Here is a 12,765-nt window from a genome sequence, read left to right on the forward strand (position 1 = left end):
TAATATAATATCAACATCCTTTTCTATCATACATTATATATTATAGTTAGAAAGAAATGCACAAATGTATTTACAAATCGGTACTGAATATATTTTTCTTTGCTTACCATAATAAAAAAAAAAAGCAATAATCACAGATTAACAAAAATCTTATAATCTAGTTTACATAATATATAATACTTTATGTACTATTTATCTTATTCATAATATAATTATAAGACTGCCAATTTCAAATAAATTAATCTATAATATTATTATAATAATAATAATTTATAATTTTTTCTTACATAATTACGATTTGTGAATTAATACCGATTTAGAAGTATAATACGCGATTAGAAAAAAAAAACCGTAATTTCTAAATTTCTCCAAAACCTATTAAAATAATAAAAAAATACAATGTATTCTATACATTAATATAAACTTATAAAATTAAAAAAAAATAATAAACAAAAATTTCCATCCTTAGGCATAATGTAAACCAATCATAAAAAAAAACGGCCCAGCGTTTCATACATATTTAAAAAAAAAAAACATCTAGCATACAGAAAACATTAAACACTATACTAACTTGAACGCAGCTTTTTTCCAATTGCATATTTAAAAAAAAAACTATTTGCGTTTGAAATAAGAACAACAGAAAATACACAAACAATTAATTATTAAATCATTATTTCACATACAAAAACTAAAATAAAAATAATATTGATTGAATTGTAAAAGCCTCTAGTGTAATCAAATTCCACGATACTGTTTTTCAAGTTAATATAGTGTTACTGCTTGTACAATTTAAGAGTTATTTCAAACAATTATTCTGTAGATTCTTAGTCGGGGGGAAGGTAGCTGAAGAGTTTGTATTTATCACGGATATACGGCCTCACGTCGTCTTTCTGTAATCATTTAAAAAAAACCTTATTGTAACGACTGATAACATCCTGACTCTTCTGCGAACAAGACTATTGACTGATACTATACTGATATGAAATTAGTATACATTGGCTAATATTGTAAATGTGAAAGACTGTTTGTCTGTCATGGCAAAACCACTAAAAATAGGCTAAACACTGAACGCTGACATAGTCTTTTTTACAATAGGCTATTTGACTGGTTTTTAAAATCCATTTTATATTATTTAGTAGAGGTTAAGGAACCTAGTAAAAGATGATTTTTTTAATTCTAGTACATATTTGCCGAAAAGTATCATATTAAAAATTCCATATTTAAATAACGCGCGAAAACGCTACTTGGACAATATGGCGCTGCAGTGGGGTCAGTGACGTCACTTTGCTGTATTTTAATCTGTGGTATATATTGTAGAAAAGCAATGTTTACAAGTGACTTCATCATAAGCCCGGCGAATCAGGAGTTTCGTGTCACGTGACAAAAGCTTGAAAAAATGCATTTTTATTTATTGATTTTTGAATAAATTAAGTATTATTTTCAACTTTCGTTAGTAAATAACCATTTTTAAACTCATAATATAAACGATTACAATAATTCACAATTTATTTTTCGCATTGTCAAATAGCCTATTACCCTGACAACCACTAAAATCATCTAAAACGCGAGCGAGGACCGCAGGCGGTAACTAGTAAGTATTTTAAACATTTTTGAACGAAATTCAAGAACTTGCATGATAATCTAACCCTTCGATTCTTTTATATATAAGTTTCTTTACTTGCTACATACCAATAATCCTGATAATCAATTCACTGCAGCTGTTACAGATTTATTTTCCCATTCATAATATTCATATTATAGATATAGAAGAATAACCCTGCAAAAGAAACATAATATATATCATACTTACAGTAGCCAGATTTTCTAGGAACGGTAGCAGCTTTAGCAGTTCATTGTCACTGCGGTCCACGAACCAGCTGTCGATTGGTATACCATTCTCCAGTTGATAACCAAAGGCCTGGGAATTAAACTTAGATTAACTACTTGTTTCAATACTTAACTACAAGAAAATAAAATTCATGTATATAGTTACACTGGCTCTCAGTAGAAATATGTTGAGTGGATGGGTATAGTAAGATACAAATTAGATGTAGCATCGGCAAATTCATTAAAACCGGGTACTGCCGATTTATATAACCAATAGAAATAGCTCCCTATCGCGCCATTCGACGCTATTCGTCGCTATAGATTCTCGCGTCCGTTCAACCCGAGAAAGCAAGTAAATGTAAATCGACGAATATATTAGGTGATATTATGATATTACAAGTTATTACGTTAGTGTAAAAATAAATTGGGATAGCGTACTTAAGTCAGATGAGATCGTTTTTATTGAATTTGCCAATGCTACATCTAAGTTGTGTCGTACTATCCTTACCAGACATCATTCCCTACCACCAAGTAATGTTACTTAGAATGCCTATGTCTATGGGCAGTGGTGAACACTTACCAGTACAGTCAGCTGTTGTTAAATCATCATCATCATCATCCTGCCCTTATCCCAATTTTATTTGGGGTCGGCGCAGCATGTCTTCTCCTTCCATACTTCTCTGTCAGACGTCATCTCACAAGTAACATTCTTTCTAACCATAATATTTCACACAATCCATCCATCGTATCCTTGGTCGTCCTCTACCTCTATATCCATCCACATCCACGCTCAAGGCCTTCCTCACAATGTGTTCCTCATTCCTCCGCATTACACGCCCATACCATGACAGCCGCCTTCCACATAACTTCTCAGCTATCGGTGTCACCTTCAAACTTCCTCTTATGTACTCATTCCTTAACACCACACATTCCTCTCAGCATTCTCATCTCCGCAACATGCAATTGTCTTTCAGTCACCCCATATAGAAGAGCAGGTTAAATGTTTATGAATATATAATATTTGCTTTACCTGTGGGCTGTTGTCAACTATCACGGTCTTTCGTAGGTCCCTGCCGAGTATTGAGAGATCTTTGACATAGTTCCCGTTCACGAGAAGACAGTGTTCGCGGAATAATCTGTAACAAAAGGATAGATTAACATTCTAAAGAAGTACAGATCTAAGCATTAACAAACATTTTTATGAAGTAACTATGTGTGCTCGTCACCTTGTACGCGTTTGAATTTAACAAAAAAATAAATAATTGTAGCCTAAGTTACTCCCTATTATATCAATTATCTGCCAGTGAGTCTCGTCAAAATCGGTCCAGCCATTTCAGAGATTAGCCGGAACAAACAGACATACAAATATTGTAAAAAATGATTTTTTGGTATATGTACCGTGTATACATACATGTGCATTGAGTAAAAAAGAGATATTTTAATATTACAAACAGACACACCATTTTTATTATATCTGTAGATGCAGCCTATTTCAATGGTAGGAGTAAGTTTGTTGACCCTGACTTGTCATTAAATCATTGGTCGAAACAAATCAAAATAAACTTTATTCAAGTAGGCTTTTACGAGCACTTTTGAATCGTCATTTTACAATTAAGTGGAGCTAAATCTGTCGTAAAATAATACCAAATAGGCCAAATAGCCTATTTAAATGACATAATTGGTTAACGTTTACTACGACACCATTCTCGTGCGCTATGATTGGTCAATTTTTACAGCCAATACTGTAAGGCGCGTTGTGATTGGCCAATCGTGTAGAATCCTGGAAGAGGATGCCTTAACCCAGCAGTGGGTAATTTACAGGCCGTTACTTTACTAATTGGTTAACGTTTATTATGACAACATTCTCGCGCTATGATTGGTCAATTTTCACAGCCAGTCTTGCAAGGCGCGTTGTGATTGGCCAATATTGCGAGATCCTCAAACTAATTGGTTAACGTTTATTATGACATCATTCTCGCGCTATGATTGGTCAATTTTCACAGCGAGTACTGTAAGGCGCGTTGTGATTGGCCAATATTGTAGAACCCCCACCGGTATTTGATCCAGCGTCGCGCGGGGTCGAGCAGGTTGAGCAAGCGGTCGGCGTACACTCGCTTGCTGGCCGTGAACAGGATCACCTCGTAGAGGCGCGACACACGCGACAGGAACTCGGCGAAGTGAGGCCGGGTGCGGACGAACACCTGGAAACATTAATTATTTATGATCATATATATGAACATGTTACATGAGACGGTTTTACAGGAACCGATGATGCTGCCAGCCAGTTTCACATGAGAAATCATCTCATCAGCAGAAAATAATTTTCGTAATGATATCGTCTTTGATTTTCGCGATTATTAAACATTGAAATAAAACTAGTTATAACGGATTTAAATCGCGTATTTACAGTAAAGTGCTCGAAACGTCAGGACGATAAAAAATAATTAATATACGCGTTTTAAATCCGTTAAAACTAGTTTTATTTCGTAATGATATCAAACAAAAACAATAGAATGATTTTTAAATTAGTATTAATCATACAATGTCTGGATTTAACATTGTTCAGTATTCTCTCAAATATATTTAATTTAATAAAATTTATTATAAATCCTTTGATAATTTTAAGTACTACGACTGTATTATTCATTGATGGCAGTTTGGAAATTTGGTCATAAAGAAAATGATATAATATAATTAAAATTTTTAACCTTTAGCAATGTAGACATGATGTAATGTTACCAGTAAAAAAAATCATTGGTAATCCCTATTATTACCCCTACATACAATCCTACCTGTTTTATATATTTATATTATTAGTTATTTATATATATTTGTAACACACCGTATAGCGACAGTCCTGGAACAGAACCGGGAAATGAAAGCTCGCGTCCGGCAGTTCTTGTAACGAGCAGTGCACCAGTGTTTCGTCCAAATCTAAAACCTGCAACGAGACTTTATATTAATATACTACATATATTACGTGGATTTGTGTATGGCGCCATTCATTTATTATGTAAGACTATTTTCATTATTTTTGAACGCCCTATTATAAGAGAAAATAAGAATAGGGCGAAACGCCCCCCCCCCCCTCCTTTATAATATTTATTACGTATGAATCAAAAGGAAAAAATGAATGAATATTTGGTTTATTTTATTTACAAAGTAACAATTTTTTAAAGTTTTTTATTAATTTCAAAGGTTCTTAAAGTGACCCTAGGCAATCGTCCGTTTTGTAATAATCTTAACATTGACCATTTCTTTATCTTACTTAAGAACTATCGAAACTCCTTCCCTTCCCCTTATAAGAAAACATAAAACATGGTCAAACCCCCCTTACTCCTAGATCGTCTTATATAATAAATGAATGGACCCTATGTGTGGGTTAAAAATAATGTATGCATGTAGGGTAAAGGTTATGTACGAAATCTTTTCATGTGTGAGTGCTAAGATTTCGAAGTGCGTACATGTGGGGGTGTATTAGCATGTATTGATGTGTGCGTATATAGTCTCTTCAATATAAAATATTCTTATACATGAACAGGTAACAAACGACAAACCATATCTCTGTTTTTATGTTCGGTAGCTATCGTCGACTTTGTGTTATCAATAACATAAAATCTTTAGAACAGAAAACAATAATGATCAAAACTTGCAAATGTACATATATTTTCCACAATCCAATGATGTAATGTATGTATGTGTGTGTGTGCGTGTGTGTGTGTGTGTGTGTGTGTGTGTGTGTGTGTGTGCGCGTGTGTGTGTGTGTGCGTGTGCGTGTGCGTGCGTGCACTCACGAGGCTGAAGTCGGGGCTGGTGCGCGTCTTGAGCGGCAGCGCGGGGCAGCGCGCGCGCAGCGGGCCCGCGCCGCAGCACACCGACTCCAGCGGCGGCAGCTGCGCACGCACACGTGTTATACATATATATATGTCGGATTGACAGCGACATCAGTACAATCGTCAGGCATCATAGGAGCGTATTACTAGGGTGATCGAGTAAAGAGGAAACCGCGAATACAGGAACACGTTTACTCTACGTTTAAAGTACTTAATACACTTAGTAGGAATTCAGTATCACACTGTATCTACACTTGGCAACGAAGCGAATGACAGTTCCTAGGATGGAGGTAGTGGTCTTCACGAGAGCGGAATCGTAAGTGAGTCGTCTCTGAGCGCCTCCATAGTAGGCTCCGTCGTAGCACGAAGTTAGTCGCGTCGTGACGTCACGATAGCGCTGCCACCTCGCGGGAATCGTGCCGCGCTTCGTTACGCTAAGGAATTCATGACCGTCTCCGACATATACATTATACAATAGTACGATATATCTATCAAATGTAGCAATAACTACCTCTTATGTATATAACTTCATGTTAAGGTTAGCAATCGTATTAAATTTTTTTAATTAATTTCTGCAACCAAACCAAAGGAGCTGAGATGGCCCAGTGAGCTGAGATGGCCTAGTGGTTAGAACGCGTGCATCTTAACTGATGATTTCAGGTTCAAACTCAGGCAAGCACCGCTATATATATATGTGCTTAATTTGTGTTTATAATTCATCTCGTGCTCGGCGGTGAAGGAAAACATCGTGAGGAAACCTACATGTGTCTAATTTCATCGATATTCTGCCACATGTGAATTCCACCAACCCGCATTGGAACAGCGTGGTGGAAAATGTTCCAAACCATCTCTTTAATGAGAGAGGAGGCCTTAACCCAGCAGTGGGAAATTTACAGGCTGTTACTTTACTTTTAAACCAAAGTGGCTATAAATTTCTTCATATATGTATTTAACATAATTATATGTATATACAAAATGAAAATACAAAGGTGCAAATTAAAGAATGTTACATTGATTCCTTGATTTGACTTATTAATACTGACTGAACAAGTCTACCTGAGGTGGTCTCACCTGTTTAATGAAGAGGTATGGATCGAAAGCATCCGCCCAGGAGGATATCTGCTCGCATTCAGTTCGGACGCTGCAGGATGATATCACTGCTGCTGCTTCTTCCTGTTAAAAGAAAAAAATATATTTATATATAAAAATCACAGAAACAATTGTTAATTACTTAATAATTTATTGATTTATCCAGATAATTAAAATAACTGAATCATTATTATTTTTATAATTTAGGCACATACTCATTCTGTCGTAGGTATGTACTAAACAAAGTTATTAAATAATGGACCGTTGGGCGTTCAGATTCAAATATAGTATACACAAGAGAGTAAAATATAATATACACATACATTACTCTGATCCCAATGTAAACAGCTAAAGCATGTGTGTTATGGAAAATCAAAAGTAACGACGGTACCACAAACACTCAGACCCAAGACAAGATAGAAAACTAATGATAATCTACATCGACTGCCGGGAATCGAACCCAGGACATCGGAGTGGCGTACCCATGAAAACCGGTGTACACACCACTCGACCACGGAGGTCGTCTAAACAATGTTATTCTATTTTATAGTACATTGGAAACATGTGACATAAATGTATTATTTATAATACTGTACCTCAATGTCTGGAGTAGGCTCATCATGACAATTCAAAGAATTTTCATCCACCACAACATCTGATGCACCCTGCGGAAAAGAAATACTGTTGTACTTTTGACGACCAACATATAGGTAGGCCTAATAACGGTAAGTGCTCCCTAGTACTTGTGAAGCCAGTGGCTGTGAGTATTGGATTGCATCAACTTAACACCTAATAAGTTCTCCTGCCTATATGAAATTGGTAAATTTACATAATGGTACAACTAAGGAGACCTCAACAATAAATTAAATATATTCAATTATACTCTAAAAGAACAGTTTATATCGCAATGTGTGTTTCAACTAATATATTGTGTATATAAACAACTAATATTATAATAATCAAATAATAGAGACCTCGATTAATCTATGGATATTCACTACGGATAAATGGCGTTTTGAACGTTGACAAAAGTGTAATCACAATTTTGGAAGTAAACTTAAAGTAAAAACATCAATAATAAACCCTTAGTAGTGCACAATATAGCCGAGTTAAACGGGAATCGCATTAAATATGTTTGTTTATCTTCTTTCCTACTTCCATAGGAATATTCTGTATATATTATTATTAATTTGATTGTACTCACCCATCCTGCAGCTTCAGCAGCGAGGCTCTGACTTATTTCAGCCAGAAATCCAGTACTAGGGTTCCTAGCCGACAGAGCTTCAAGGCTCTCTATCGCAGTGCCCTGGGTATCACCACAGGTCGATGATATTTCACATTCCGGATCTCGTACGTAGACATCTTTCTCCAGCATTGACACAAAGTCGGGCTGCAATGTAGAATACATATAGATTAAATTTTATTAGTGTTAACTAAGACGACTTTAAAAAATTAATATGTCAATTTTAAGTACTGACTAGAAACATATCAATGAAATCAAATATAGTACTTTGGAATTCTATTTTATTAAAATTATATTCTATACTAAGATTGATACCATAAGAATCTTAAAAATCAAATGATAAACAAAATCGTACAAGAAGCATTCCCTTTTATCAATATAATTATATTTACCTTAACATATTTTTCCCCGGTGTTAAGAAAATCCCCACAAACATCCAAATCATCCGTAGTTGAAGTCGGTTGATACATTTCCAGGTCATTGCTAGACTTACGACGCTTCATCTTCTTGTCAAGCGTAATCTTATTCACTTTCATATCATCCCTCTCAGTGGTCATCACCTTGGCTGCTTTGTCGGCAAGCAGGTCAATATCTTCATCCTCTGTCGGTACCTTGTTCATTAATCTCGCACATTCCGCAATAGCCATCAAATCATTGAGACAGTCATTTGGAAGACAAAGTTCCGATGATTCCACTTGTCCATCAGAGTCAGATTCTTCATTTTTCGGAACTGAGAAATCAACAAACGTAGTTGTATGTGGCTCATACATAGTTATGTCATTGTCGTCTGAAAAGGAATTGGATTGTTCCGGTACCATTGGAGCTTTGGATCTAATTTTCTTTTTGGGACTTTCATTAGTCGAGCTCACTGCTATCTTGCTCATTTTGATTGAAGGAACGCCCAATTGACGAACTTTACGTATGGGAGAGCTGTTCAATGAAGCTGATTTATCAGGCTTATCCATTCTCCTGGTCTTTCTTGGTGAGCTCAATGCTGACGACACAGACTCAGTCTTCCTCAACTCCCTGTTCAGAGAACTTTGACGTAGCTGAACGCTTTTCGTTGTACGTACATCTTTTAATTTGTTCTTTGATGTGGTTGTAACCTTGTCGTTCTGCATTTTAGGCTTAGTCGTTGACGTTACAATGTCTTTATTCGTGTTACGTACAACAGTTTGGAAGATTGGCTTTTTAGCACATGTTTCCTCCTTCGACTTGGACTTCTTTATCTCCACTGGTTTTTCCATCTTTTTGACGATTTTCGTTCTAACTGGCCTCGTTTTTAGTTCTAGATTCTTCTGAGATCGTGTAATACAATGCAGGGATGGTCCAGATGACAGACCATTTTCCCCACTCAAAACCTTTTCCCAAGTTGACTTGTTTTTTAATAGAGGCTTGTTAAGAGATTTCGCTTTTAGATTTTTCGATCTTTGAGACTTTGTCGCTGAGAGCGGTCGCTCCCTCTTCCTACTTCTTAACCGCATCGCAAGATTATGGGGCATTTAACCTGGAATCATATGATGTATCAATGATAATATTTTGATTTGTAAAACAATAACAAAAAAAAAAAAAACACTTTACATAATAAACATTACAAAAATTCCTTCAGAAGCAAAAACAGCTAGTACCATTTTATATACAAATATAAAATATATAGTAATACGTAAGTGTTACAAATACTTACATGAACTCTATACGATTAGAAAGTTAAGTTTTACTCCAGACATTTAAATGATGTAACAGTTTATATTTATGCATTACAATGTGTTTATTCTATACACAGATTTTATTGACAGACACTTAAGAAATATTCTTTGTTTAAATAGAAAATTTCAACCCAAAAAATTCGGCGCGGCAAACAACTTCGCGCCTTTTTTTACGACAATTTTATATACTTTTTCAATTATTTTCTTACGAAACAATCGTTCGAAATTTTCTGAATAGTATTATTTAGATAATCACTATTAATATAAGCACTGCACTAACGAAATAACTATAAAATAACTCTCGCGAAAAAGAAAAAAGCGGCGCTAACACATTATTGATTTATGCGCCAGTAACCGAAAACAACTCTCACTGATGCGTACAGTTTTAATTGTCAAATATTTTATTAAAGCAATTAAATGACGGAACTGAATATGCGCTTCACTCTAATCATGTAATTAAATGATAATGAATATATTGAAAAACACAAAGCCAAACAAATGTCAAAATGGCGGCGTTTCTTCTACTAGGTGAAGATTTTTTTCTTCAGATGGCGTTGCGGAACTGCGCATGCGTTTTAATATTGCATTAAAAGTCGATATGTTAAACCATGAAATACATAGACATACATGAATACTGCAGTAAAAATAGTGATTTATTCAACAAACGTTTTATTGACTATAATTTAAAATGGAGAAATATTTTAGAATAATTTTATTGTGTTAAAAATCTTTTGAATATCATACTCGAGGAAAAATAATAACAAATGACCTTATCTGGGTAGATTAATAAATAAGAGAGTTAAAATCAATTTAAATAGCTCAAATGTACTTTAAGTAAGTATTTCATATTTTAAAAAGAAAAAAATTATATATACATCATAATGTTGCCAATGTCCAATATTCTATTGAAATACACATATTTTTTTTACAATATAGCTAAACTATACTATTCTTGTATCCAATAAGATATCCTATCGGAATTTTCAACCGCGGCGTGTTTATTTGTATAATTTTCTTAGGAATACGAGTTTTTGATAACTTGTATGACCCAAACGCCCATTTTATCAAATTTTTAAGCTGGAATATAATTAAAAAAAATCTTTACGATAGCATATATAATGCATGGATAGTAACTATTTAGACATGCTTTCACAAATTCCTATCACCAAGTAGTATTTCCCTGTCTCTTGTGAGTTATTAGAAATTGATAAACGCTATCATAAATTTTAGGCACAGCGAATGCACTAAATGTTTTTATGTATCAACAGCTAGCTGCAGCAACTTTGTTTTCATAATGTAATCTACATCAATCTGATACCTTTTTGTCTTTGCCTCGGAGAGCATGTTTATCAAAAGTTCGGTCAAAATAAATAACTTGCATTTTTATTGATTTTCATCAACAAATTTTGTTATTATCAATGATGTTGTAGTAAACAGATATGTTATTAACGCGCAAAAAGTGAAGACTAGAAAACATCCTAATTGGGACGTTTGCCTTTAGTCGTAGTCGTGACGTAGTAATACGTTATAATACATCATAATTACGTAGTAATACGTTTTACGTAATTAAAACATCTAGTTATCCCTTTTACTTATTGTTTTTATCAAGCTATCCTTTTTACTTAACATATCTGTTTATTAGAATATCATTGGTTATTACATTATTTTCCATATTTTAGTTAATTGTGGCTTTTTTACGGCTTTTGCAGTAAAATTGTTATTTTACATATACACATTACTTTAATTTTTAGTTCTTTCGGTAATTGATTTTAATTTTGGCAACACTGTTTTAATATCCAAAGATAAAAGGACTTGTATTCAGAGCCGTGAAATAATTAATCAAAGTTTAAACTTTACAGTTTTAAACGTCTGAATTTCAAATGTAAACAAAAATCTATTTCATTAAAAGTACATAGTGTTTTGAGTGCAACCTTTCAATCAATTCTTCTAATCGAATAGTCATATTGAATTCGTTTTAATAATATTATTATAAGGATAAGTTAATATACTTATTTATTATAATAATCATGTCTAGTGCATCAGTGACATCTTCTAAATTGGAGGTAATAATAAAATACATTAAAAATCTTATGTATGGTAATTGAAATTTTTAAATATAATCCCATATTTTTTTAGAAAGTAACAACAGAACTAATGCAAGAAATAGAATCAGTACGAGCTCTAAACAGTAGCCTGCGAGTGTATTTAGAACATCTGCGATCTTTTAGAAAAAACATAACATCGGTTAACGAAAACTGCAAACAATTAAGTAAAGTTAATTCGCAATGGATCGAGACAATTAATTTAATGAAATGACAATTCACTATTTACACAGAGCACAATTTTAAAACCATATTGTGTAATGTTAAACTAATAATAATTTAAAAAAGGAATAGTAACTTTACTATGGTTACATTTAAGTGGGTGTTGAGAACACTGAATGCTCTCTTTCTTTTATCATTGAATTGTGATTTGAAAGAGAAAGACAACATTCTATATTTAATCACATTCTGAATTTTTTTTTAATGTTACTAATTATATTAAGTAATGTGTCTATCATATTTATTGGTCTGTCTGTGAACTAATAGTGTCTAAAGATAATAATGAAGGTTAAATATACAGTAAAACCTCTGTAAGTTGTACTTCCAGGGTGATGTTGAATAATTTGTGTTATAGAAGTTTCTACATGCATGGAATTGTTCATCATCAGCCCATTTCCATCCACTGCTGGACATCCTCTTGTTTGATTTGTAGAGTTTAAGATTTATTCTTATTCATTGAGGTAAACAATTATTTATTCCCTTAAAATGTTTTCTAAAAAACTATAACATATAACGGTAAATTCAAGTCGGTAACTTATTTTGCTTCTTTGAGCAATTGAAGTAAAAAGTTCCAATTTAACAAGATGTAAATGCTATAATCATCATTACAATAAGTCATGGAAGTTCTGTTTTAATTGGAGGGAATAAAACTTTATTAGTGTTGTTTTGGTTTTAAATTTATCAAACCTCGATTTAAATGGGATCAGTTATATTTTAGACAAATCTTTTTCATTTAATTGATAAAT

At 33.6% G+C, this 12,765-nt stretch overlaps 1 protein-coding gene across 1 annotated transcript; it reads right to left on the minus strand.

Annotated features, from left to right (window-relative positions):
- Window positions 1-417: 417 nt before the first annotated feature.
- On the minus strand, window positions 418-10,241 carry LOC124541166. Its single transcript, XM_047119027.1, has 11 exons — window positions 9,677-10,241; window positions 8,385-9,499; window positions 7,954-8,139; window positions 7,346-7,414; window positions 6,732-6,833; window positions 5,622-5,720; window positions 4,670-4,768; window positions 3,880-4,028; window positions 2,858-2,963; window positions 1,811-1,918; window positions 418-890 (listed from the first exon to the last, which is right to left on the minus strand). Exons 2-11 carry the CDS (start codon window positions 9,492-9,494, stop codon window positions 825-827), a joined length of 2,094 nt encoding a protein of 697 aa, XP_046974983.1. The 5' UTR covers window positions 9,495-9,499; window positions 9,677-10,241; the 3' UTR covers window positions 418-824.
- Window positions 10,242-12,765: the final 2,524 nt, after the last annotated feature.

The sequence above is a fragment of the Vanessa cardui genome, chromosome 27, assembly GCF_905220365.1.
Source record: "Vanessa cardui chromosome 27, ilVanCard2.1, whole genome shotgun sequence".
NCBI classification, from domain to species: Eukaryota; Metazoa; Arthropoda; class Insecta; order Lepidoptera; family Nymphalidae; genus Vanessa; species Vanessa cardui.

Excerpts from the sequence above, each read along its gene's own strand:
- LOC124541166 (XM_047119027.1), bottom strand. The coding sequence starts at position 9,494 with ATGCCCCATAATCTTGCGATGCGGTTAAGAAGTAGGAAGAGGGAGCGA. Across the intron at positions 6,834-7,345 it reads AGCCTACTCCAGACATTGAG|GAAGAAGCAGCAGCAGTGAT; the intron begins GTACAGTATTAT and ends TTCTTTTAACAG. Across the intron at positions 4,769-5,621 it reads CCAGCCCCGACTTCAGCCTC|GTTTTAGATTTGGACGAAAC; the intron begins GTGAGTGCACGC and ends GTCTCGTTGCAG.